General features: G+C 41.0%; 1 protein-coding gene across 1 annotated transcript; it reads right to left on the bottom strand.

Annotated features, from left to right (window-relative positions):
- Nucleotides 1-1,924: 1,924 nt before the first annotated feature.
- CCK (cholecystokinin) lies at nt 1,925-10,601 on the bottom strand. Its single transcript, XM_078865169.1, has 3 exons — nt 10,536-10,601; nt 3,195-3,503; nt 1,925-2,120 (listed from the first exon to the last, which is right to left on the bottom strand). Exons 2-3 carry the CDS (start codon nt 3,499-3,501, stop codon nt 1,993-1,995), a joined length of 435 nt encoding a protein of 144 aa, XP_078721295.1. The 5' UTR covers nt 3,502-3,503; nt 10,536-10,601; the 3' UTR covers nt 1,925-1,992.
- Nucleotides 10,602-11,683: the final 1,082 nt, after the last annotated feature.

The following is an 11,683-nucleotide window of genomic DNA, read 5'->3' as shown; positions in this document are numbered from 1 at the left end:
TGATTGTGGATGTGCATCACGCTACATAATCATAAAAAACATAATTAGTCATCCTCACAATATATATGGTAATACTAATATTTTAATGAGTCTAAATCCCATTGCAATACCAAATTATCTTGTGTGATTGTGTAATATATATCTCATATCTCATTAAACAAGAGTATGTACTCTATACTATATTACATTGACTGAAGATATTAACATAAATTGGAGCCTAACTTTAATTAGTGCATTTTTGATCGGATTTAAGGTGTGTACATTTAATCTAGAAGCTGTAAGCAAGCGATGGACATTCTACATTTTTTTGGCAGAGGCTATGTCAATAGTAGATTCATTATACTCACAAAGTTGACGAGGTATGGTTAGTTAAACTTAGTTAAATACTTTGCACCAAGAGGCATATAAACACTTGTGAAACCAATGTGGCTTCATGCAGTGCTCTTAAAAAGGATTAAATGCTGAAAGAGATCACTGTAAGGTCATGTTGCTATGTACGTGCATTTTACCGCATACATAAATGTAAAGCCTCAGTCCTAACCCACTTTCTTTACAATTAAACGTGAGTTATTTTGATCGTCACTGCTGAGGAAACGGACACTATAGGTTCAATAAAAAAAATCAAAGTCAACGACAGGCAATAGGTGTTGATGTTGAAGGCCCTGCCACGTGAATGTAGAATTTCCAAAGTTGGCATAGGGCTACTAATGCAAAAGAGCACTATGCCACGTGTATTTTACCAGAAATACAGATTGACTGGAAAGGGAGGCAGCACATGAAATAAACTCCGTACATTTTGTAAATTTGAAAAAAAACTGCAAATCATACGTTAAATGGTAGATCGTTTAATTAAGAGTTATAAGGATACTACCGACATTGATTTCAAATGATTGGATAACATTTAAAAATATAATTTCATCTGCAGCAAAACGTGTAATGCACCACTAACCAGTGCAAAGTTAAAAAGTTTAATGCATATGTAAATAAAAGGCGATATCAAAATAAAAGTAATACGTAATTTAGTATGCGGGTTTGGTACATGATCTGTCTTAACGTATTCGCATTAATATACCTTTCATTCAACAGGTTTGTGTAATGATTAAACAATATTAAAAATATACATTTTCAACAAAATTGCGACAGATTTTTTTATTGTTGAATTAATGTCATGTATGTATATTTACGTCTTGCTAGTGAAATGTAGATGGTTTGCCATATTCAAAACGCCTTTGTACATTAACATAGGGAAACACATTTGCAATTGCAGCACGAGAATAATATCGACATGATAATGGTACTTTTGGGCAACAAATGGCAAAAACACATGGACAAACATCAAGGGCTGTTGGAAAATCGTCACCAACTTAACAAACAGTACACACTGTATTTATCTATATATATCATTTGGATCACTGAAGCTCACTTATTGTACATCTATGTTAGTTGTTTTCCCTGCACCTCTAAAACATGGCCAGCAAAACGCTCAGATTTCCAAGACAGCAACAGTCAAGTTAATATGGTAATGTGGGTCTATGCTCGCCTGTTCGCTGCTTGTTGCAGAGGTTCATGGTTTGAATCCGGCAGGTCACCCTGTTTATTAATGTGGGTATATTAATCATGCAAATACCTGTCGTCTGTTTCTAGTGGATGTTAAAAAAATCCCCTGACGTATTTCAAAATGAGTAGGCCCTTTTGCGCTGGCGTCATGATCCAAATTAGGTAAATTACCCACCAATTATTCAATTGCGATTACACATTGCAACATCGCCCCCTACTTGCAGACTACACCCATCCGTAAAATGTACTACCTTCGTGATGGACCACCTGTGCTCAGAACGGTGCAAATACCAAATGTGTTTAATTTATAATAATGATTACTAATAATGATTATTAGTTAGTATCATTATGTTTCATATATAATAGTTTGAATTACAGCCCTGGAATCTGTCCACGTATTTAATATAGGTTTTGAGCCATTTAGAGCTGCATATCTCAAGAGTAATATTCTTGATCCATAGCACTGCGCTTGCCAAAGTCCATCCAGCCGATGTAATCCCGGTCTGTGAGCCTGTGACCCACGTCGCGGGGAGGAACCCTCACTGGCACCAGCTGAGCCGCCCCTGTAAAGCAAAACACATGGCAAAAAAAATAAGCTGGTTGGTGCGCGTGTACATTCGGAGATAATTTAAACAATTTAAAAGTGCAACTCGTGTATTTGCGATATATCTCATGAGTGGGGTAAAAGCTCCGCATTATACTGGTAGGAACCACCTGGTTCCACCAGCCCACAGGGGATTATTGTCCGTCCGTCCGTCGTGCATCCAAAAATGGGAGGGGTAGGGCTGGGTGGAGAGGGGAGGGTGGGGAGGGGCTGGGTGGGGAGGGTGGGGCTGGATGGGGGGTGGGAAGGGTGGGGCTGGGTGGGAAGGGGCTGGTCACCCCGTGGTGCCCTTATAAAACTCAACGTTTAACCGACTCAAGCCGGCTTGTCCCCGCCCTCACAGTCGGCCATATTTGCGGAATACACCACGCCGCTGTTGACCCTGGCCATTGACCGAGCAACCCAACGTTCCTACCAGCTCCCTCCGCAGGAATGTGTTATTTGGTTCCTTGTTGCTGCAGTAACCGAGATAGAGTATTAATTACGTGCATGTACTGTTTCGTGACACTGGATTCAATGTTCTCTTTGTTACATCACAGTGAACAAGTGAATTTCAATAATGACAAACATAATTACCTCGATACATAACATTTATGAGAATGATAACGCCACAATTTGATAAGGATTCTGCTCACATCAGCATCCTTGCCGGAGGAAAATGATGATGTCTTGCTGCGGGTAGATAATGATGATGAAGACAATAACCTTGTTACAAGTTGGTAATGATATTGATGACACCTTGCTGCAGGTATACACTACACTACTACACACTACACTACAATACATTATACACTACACCACTATACTAAATTTAAAACTAATGTCTTTAGAACAGTTTTTTTGTGTTTATTATATTCTTTGGTTCTTTCCGTAAAGTAACGTAGAAAAAAAAGTGAATACAAAATGAAAATAAATGTGTTTATTATGTTGTCCTTCCCCTGCACCTCCGATTAGCACGGTTGGATATGTACCGTGCGAAAGAAGTCCTACAGGTACTATAGATGATGGTGGTGATGATGATGAGCAAGATCACCTTGCTGCAGGTAGGCACGCATGCGGTCACGCAGCAGACGGAACTGCGGGGAGTTGTCAGACTCCTGCAGAGGATCCTGGGCAGCCAGGCTCAGCGATCGTCGCAACGGCAGGAAGTGGCGCTCCCCAGCCTCCTCCGTCTCGTCCGCCAGGTGCCCGAGCGCACCGGGCACCTCGTCTCTCGCCAGCTCCGCGTGGAGCCTCTCGCGCTCCCTCGGAGCCCCCGAGCGGATCATGGGCAGCGCCAGGCAGCCAGAGATGCTCAGGGCGGCCAGCAGCAGCCAGCCCAGGTAGAGAGAGTTGCGCATGGCTGGGGATGGTGGTGGTGGTCGAGTAGGTAGGTGTTAGTGATCGGTGATGGGGTGTGCCCCGTACGCAATTCTATACAGCACAGGCTAGTTCAGATTTCTTGTGACTCCAATTGAATTATCTGCAACGCAATATATTTATAAGGTTTATTTAAAACAGTAATGTATATGCAAAGACATTTTTTTTGGGTCAATTAAGTAGGGTCACAAGATATCAAGACCACCCCGCACATCACATGGTTAGCACGTTTCGCTAACCGATTAGCATGGTTGGCTACGTACGGTGCGAAATAAGTTCAACATACATACATGATTGTGATAGATCAGGCAGGCTCATGATCATACTGTGAGTTTATATCCTGGGCACAGCTGACAGGGTGGTGCCACGTGCTTGTGGTCCAAAGACTTGGAGGTGGGTTTAAGAGATTTGCACCATAGCAGGGGCCGGCAACCTGTGTCTCCGGAGCTGCGTTGTGGCTCTTTAAGGACTGCTTTGTGACGTTATACCTACTATAATCACCCAGGAATGTCTGTCCTTAATGGTTGTGGCGTCACTCCACATCGACAGCCCCCTCATTAATAGTCATGAGCAGGTGACGTCACTACACATTGAACAGCCTCCCTCATTAATAATCATTATAAGATGACGTCCTCCAAATGGACACCCCCCACCCATTCAATATAATTAGCGGCTGACGTCACTCCACATGGGGGGTCGAGGCGCCTCCTCCCCCTCCTCTGCGTCAACTTAAAACCCTCACTAGAAACGCAGAACCCTCACGTCACGCAATCTCCGTAACGCTATTGAGACATCAAAGTAAAAAGGACGTGATGATCAACAAGGGATTATAACCTTAAAATTAAATAAGTCTGTGTCACCAGCGCCCTTACAAATTGCACACGCATTCATGCAATGAATATCACGTCGTGGTCTGCTTTTCGCTTGAAAGTTTCAGATTTACTGCAATACACCCGTCCTTGGACGGACAAAAGGCTACTTTAATAAGGACCACCATCTTGTATCCACATGCGTTGCGCATCTTGAAATAGTGAAGGTTTTTCTATTTTACCGAATTCGAAAAATGGCTCTTCTTGTTATTTTCGTTGCCAACCCCTGCACTATAGTGACCACAACATACAGTGACTCATGTATAATCTAATTTATTTTCAAACATAAATGTATAAAATATTGCTGGCACATTGCATGGTCAGACAGCTTGTTCTTGTTATAACGTTGAGTCCCCAAAGCAATCCATTCCTGGGTCGTGCGCACAATCACCGTTTCCATTAAAACATTTGAGCTGCCCTACATTGCAGAGGCAGAGAAGTCTGATACGTGTAATGGTGATGGGAAATAAAAGGGGACGACGACACATATGACACTAAAATAAATAAGATGGCACGAAAAATGGATAAGGTTTGTCTAGCACTCAATAATAATGTTTGGAAAGGTCATTATAAGTATTGTGGTCTTTGTGACTCATAGTGAATACATTTTTTATTGAAGGCCATTGCTAGATGTTTATTTTTTATATACGCTATTGAACGGATAATGATGGTGACATACAACCTTGAGTTTTTTTATTGGCGGCAAATAACAAGTTAATCGTTTTGTCCTAAGTAAAGCTAGCCAACAGATTCACCGACTTTTTTCATCTCAGGCACATCTATTGATTATTTTATACCTACGTGACTTTACCGAAAGAACCAAAAAGTAAAGAGGATAGGCTGATGAGATACCTTTATTGGCATATTGCTCTGGATTGTGAGCCTGCATGCGGCTCACAATCCAATGGCTGCGAGATCATATCATATTTCGGTCTCGATACAATCAGTACCACTCTGTGGGGAACTCGACAGTGGTTGTACTGTGGAAAGATTACTTTTACTGTTATTTTTATTTTTCCAGGTCCACTGAGGGATATAGCTCTTTTTCAGAAGGCACCTGGCCACAAATGATAGCTCAACGAAGTTGTTTATCATCATGTGGAAATTTATAGCAGTCAAATAATTTTAAACGCACGTTTCTAAATGTGGAGGGGAAAACCGGAGGACCCGGACAAAAAATGAAGCTCCAAATATACAGGTGTCATGGTCAGGATCGAACCCACGACGTCCTTTATACCAGGCGAGGTAAACATCTCGCCACCGTGGTACCCAATTTGTGAATATTCACCACTGGCTCAGCCCTTTAAATATGAGATGAGTGCTACCTCAATGCTCATTTGAACAATAAATCACTTTCAATATAGTATGGCTGCATGACTTGTTTGTTTTATTTGCTCAAATATTTTCCAATTGTGCTTTCAACATCAAGATATGAGGAAATTCCCATTTCAAACTTGTGTTGCGAGCAGTGGACCATGCCGTGTTATAGAATTATCCCTGGGACATGATGTCACAAAACTACGTATGAAGGGTAACATTTTTTTAAAGCATTCAGCACCATTCATCTACAGCATGAAGTTATTCCATCCCTACTGCAAATGTCTAGGATTGCCAGTAAATACAATGCAGCTGCTGAGGCTGCAGACGAAATTAACGACTTGGAAATTACATTGGTTGTATTCACGGTGTCTGTATCAACATCGCATTGCTATGGAGCACTTATGGTATTGAGGTACATGTTGTGTAATAACCAGACTGCAGGTTTAAATTAAGTCTATTAAACTAAAAATGTCATCAATACTAATATTGATTTTGTCCATCATTGAGAGGAAAGGAAGAATGTTTTTTGACTGACTGGTCTTCTTAAGTTTGGTAGACGAGCATTTAATAAAGTGTTCATTTTGATGAATTACTGTGTTGTATATGAAATACGTGTATTTAACATCAAGGTATGCACAGAAATGCACATTATATTTAAGGTGGCCAGGTATAGCTTATAGAAAAAAGTGCCAATCTGAAAGTCAAAAGTTGTTGCTTCAGTGAAGTAACATAATAAATACCACATTAATCTAAATACTGTAACAGTTTAGCTGATTTTCCTGCACAAGGCGCTTTAGCTTGATTGTCAATATTTTTTTAGATACCGCTCACCACTGATGATAGCCGTGGCCAGGAATTGAACTCAGGTCACAAGATTCATCTCGCAGTGTGATAATCACTGCGTCACCACTCCACCTCTATTTTGTATAAATGTTAACCGTAATAATAATTATACTTATCCACGTTACATGAAAAAACTTGCTGCATCACAAATTGTGTTAATCCAATGACAAACAATGCAAGTGTAGTGACATAGCGCCGACTGCTGTCCGGCAGCGGCAACTGTGGTGGACAGTTAGCGCACACGCCGTCGAGCATATACACGGGTGTGTCGGCAGGGCGGAGGAACTGGGGCAAGGGTCACAGAAGACCTCTTTGGGAAGCCCCTGGAACCCGCTAGCGGGTTCGAGAAGGGAGGCGTGGCCAGGGCGGAGCCAGGCCGTGCCGAGTAGGATAAAAGCAGCGGCGAGCGAGAGCTCGGGGCTGCCGGTTCTGGGAGTGGACTCGTCTCGCCGTCGCTGTCGTCTACGCCGCCTTCGTCACTGCCACCTTCACTCGATAATTGCGTGGCCAAACAGTTGTTGGCTGTCTCGGTCGATGCCGTCGGTGTAACGCAGTTAGGGTTATGTCTTGGCTGGGCCATATGCCAACGCGAAGGAAGGAGGTGAGCCGGTGTGTGAACCTAAAGAGTGTTACAATAAAGAAGGTGCTTCCTGCAACTACCTCATCTCCGACTTGTACTACACTACACAAACACTGTGCAATACCTCTGCCAACGTCGATTTTATTTCACGTGTAAGCCTTGGCTGTTCATTGTGGCCATATCTGTGGACTGATAGGGCTCAAGACTGAAGTTGTTGCGTCTCTCAATCAAATTATAAGCACCAATACAACTGTATTGGTGAAAATAGCAATGCAAACTGAAGCCGTGGTGAGTCTAGACCAGGGTTCAACAACCTGCGGCTCCAGAGCCACATGCGGCTATTTTCATGACGTAATTTATTAAAGACCACCACCTCGTATTCACCATGTACATTGCGGCTCTTTAAATATAGATTTTTTTTTTCGTGCCGAATTCGAACGAAAAATTGTTCTTCTTGTTATTTTGGCTGCCGACCCCTGGTCGAGAGCAACGTTTCTCAACCGTTGTTTTGGCCCCGGGACCGTTGAGCCGATGCAACATTTCTGCGGACCACCCAGCTCCCCCCCGCCGCCCCCAACCCTGGTGAAAAAACGCATCCACTTCTCTCTTTAATTACCAGTTATACAAAAATATTAATATTACCGAACGTAAAAAAAAAAATTTATGCAGCTATACTTTTTTTAGGGGTGACATGTAGATCTGAAGATTAGGGTAGTTTAATCATTGTATGTTGCCTAACTTTATTTTGTATTAATGAATTAATGTCCGAAACAGAAGGTTATTCTCTTCTTAGGTTTTTTCGGTAAAGTCACGTAGAAAGTAAAATAAAATCATTTGTTAAGTGTATTGTGAATAGTTTCATTACCTCTGCTTAGCACGGTGTGAAAGAAGTTCAACATACATACATTTGTGTACCGCATTGTTATAATGTTGCATTGCACTTGTGTTTCCTTTGTGCTATATTTGTTTTAACCTACGGTCTCGCTTAAAAAGCAACTATTAGTCTGAGTAAGTGCTTACCTGGTTATAAATAAAGCTCGTTATCGTTAATATGTGAGAATAGGTTTTCCCCTTTGTTCTGGCAACAAAACAGGTGTTAAGATGTTAAAACACAAAACTGAAACCTTTTACGAGGAATCATGTCTACATTAACCACAATACTTGTGGTCAGGATGCAAACAAAAAACATACTCTTATAATATATTCATTGTCTTTTAAACTGATTGGTCCACACAAAAGGGGAAAACCTATTCTCATAATTTGGCATTGGTAAAGGAGGTCCCATGATATATTTAATATGTGTACACGTTTGCATGCGTGCATGCTGTAACTACAGGATGCAAAATATTCAAGACATCCTAAATTGGTCTAAACACAAATGCATCCATTATAGCTGAAATAGTGAGCTACCTAAAAAGGCTAAGTAGCTTGCATTAAATACCGAGGAATAGCCTCGAAAATGAAGATTACGATGGACAGGAATGACCAACAACATTATAAATGCACAATTTTAAGCTTAGCAGGGCCAAGCAATGCAAGCCTGAGAAGTTACCCTGACATGTAACATTGCCATCCATGATTGAATCCGTTAAACAGCTCGAACCTCGCAGCACTTGTCTCAATTGTTTTCAGTAAATTAAGCCACTGCGTTGGTGGATATTGTTTTTTAAGGCTGTAATCAGATAACCGGAAGAATGCAGAATCCGTAATGTTCAGGGTAAAGCGTTAACTACTTTCTGCCCAGATAAACTCGATAGTTAGGATCCGTCAAATATGGTCTTCCAGGGTTAATTTTTAATTTGATATACTTTGGTTCAGGGGTAGTAATAATTTATTGGCTTAATATATACATATTTAATAATACCTCCAATAACTGTACATACAGTGGATAAATTGTAAAAACATAAAAGTTTGAGGACATGTTTTGTGTTCTGAGCGATATAGGTGTCAATGTGGTGTATTACAAATAAAGCTTCCTGACATTTTGATTTAAAGCACATGTACTCACATGGGACAGTATTTGACTTATATACAGTCCATTACATAAGCTACAAAGGTATCTCCATCTGAACGCTTACAGAATATAAATTGGATAATTACATTTCATTTTGACCACATTTAATTTTTAATCACAATATATTTTTTTAAATATCGTGTGTGGTGTTTCAATATTTTAGAGACCTTTAGTAATCTTTATTATTCATAAATAAGAAAGTGATTCTTTACACGAAGTAACAACTGCTGGAAGGAGGTGTGTTTGTTGCGATACCTGACTGTCTTACCACAAATTGGTACATATTTTATTAACCCCAAATGGATGATGGTTCAGGTCAGTGCCATTAATGTTTTTACTTTTTTGTGGAAATATATCCGTCAAATCCAAGACTAAAATAAAATTGTCTATTGGGAAATTTGGTTTTGGATGCTCTCGCTTAAACAAAATAGGTAGTTTTAAATGGCTTTGCAGTCTCTAATTACAATATAAATGCCCCACTATATATATCCATAATGCCAACATTGTTAACGTGCATATTGTGCAAAAAGTTAAATATTCCTATCTGCACAAGTGATATTCTATCATGAATGCTATAATGAAAGTGCTTGTTTACGGAGGGAAAACAGACTGTTTCACACCCTAGTGGCTAATTAATATGCATTCATCTTAAATAACTGAGTGGATATGCTGTTACCACGTCTTAACACAATACGCGTGAGCGGTGAACATCAAGGTTAAAATGTGTTCGACCTTTCAGAATAGGCATTCCGACGAATGTGCGTAAATGTAATCTACTTTTACATAATATTGTTGTATATTTATCCTGGCAAAATTACAGTATATATATAATTGTAAATGTGTGTAAGTGGTTGTGCATCACAGATTATAATACATTGTTCATTTGCAATTGACGTAACTGAAAAATTTGTCTGTGTGTGTGCGGTGTGAAGTCATACAATCTTTACACAAGGTAAAAGGCATATCAAGGATATTTATATTCTGCGTGATTATATTCATAGCACAGCTTAGTTTAATGAAAAGCATCTCATATACACGCGACCCCAGTGCACACAGCGAAAGTAATGCAATCGGAATCTTACAGCGATGGAGGTTAAAAACTGAGCCTAAGTGGAAATATATATCTCGCTGCTCAAGTGAGCAATAGGGTAAACCACAATTGCTCGCTATGTAAACTTTTATTATGTTATACGAAGAAATAACCAAGGTGTATCAAATGAAATAAGAGAAACTTTTCAAATGCAGGCTCTGTTCGAGTAGGGCAGGAAAGAACTTTAGGATAAATATTTCAGTCCAATTTAGAAAATGAGGAATTGCATTAAACTAACTCAGCAAGGCAAATTATGCGCACAGACATCAATGCATTTAGTAGCACCAGCGACGGCTTACCTCGTCTGGGGCTCACTCTTGCCAAGTCCTGGATTCAGACAGGTTATTCGCTGTCAGCCACTCGCCTGCACTACTCCTGTCCTGTGGCACAAGCGGTTTATATAGTCGATCATCATTGGGACGGGGTGGGTGGGTCGGTGGATGGGTGCGGTATCGCCAGATTGTCCCCTGCGTCTGCAAGTCAGTGTTGAGGATGCAAGGGGCAGGGTGTGAGGGGGTGGGGTCACCTTTTTAGTGATTGTGTACGTGTCTGTGTACAGGATGTAGGCTAAGGCTGATGTGCGTGGGCATTGAGAGCTCCGATACGGGTGGGAGTTAAGAAAATGGAAAACGTGTGTCATTGCTGATGAAGCCAGAATTCGGCTGAAATTCTGAGGCGCATACGGAGGAGGCAAAATACACATTTGTCAATGCTTTCAACTAACGGTGTAGATGTTTAGGTTCTTGCTGCTGAGGAAAGCGACTGAGAGTTCGATATTTTGCTCTTTTTAACAAGCCCTGCAGCCTCAATCGCAACGTAAGACAGTTGGTTCAGCGTGGATGGACACCCAAGGCAAACATTTTTTTTATCACCAATTAGTTCCCATGAATGACGATTATGTTGTTGAATATGCTGCAATGTGTAATTACACATGTATGTTTGTTTATAACGTGAGAGTAAAGTTTCAGTGTGGTAGTCATAGAAACGATATTTCGTATTTAAGATAACACACACGCATAATTAATTTGGTTCTACCGCTATCCATTCATGTCCATTCACTTTCCCCAGTCAGCACTCAGGCAGCAGCAGCAGCAGCAGCAACCTTTTGGCCAGTTGCCGCCTGTCCCGCTCTAACTGGCTGGGCGAGGTACGGGATCATGGGGTCAAGTCTCGGGGCTATTGCACGAGATTCAATATGAGAGCGGTGGGGTCTGAAAGTCTTCCACAAAGGCAGAAGTGAAGTGATGGTTGGTGTGGTTGCCCGGCGAGTATTCACCGCTGAAATACAATTTGCAGGTTCCTACACTATTATAAGCGGTATCAATCACGCATTACTTGTAAGAGTGAAGACACATTTGGCAATGCTGCAGTAAGACAATAGTAATACTCGATTTAAAGCTTTCGTGACTGCAGAGATTCATCTTCTTGGTTCTTTCGGTAGTCACGT

The sequence above is a fragment of the Lampetra fluviatilis genome, chromosome 1, assembly GCF_964198595.1.
Source record: "Lampetra fluviatilis chromosome 1, kcLamFluv1.1, whole genome shotgun sequence".
Lineage (NCBI taxonomy): Eukaryota > Metazoa > Chordata > Hyperoartia > Petromyzontiformes > Petromyzontidae > Lampetra > Lampetra fluviatilis.
The sequence above is the reverse complement of the archived record's forward strand: the minus strand, read 5'-3'. Positions and strand labels throughout refer to the sequence as shown.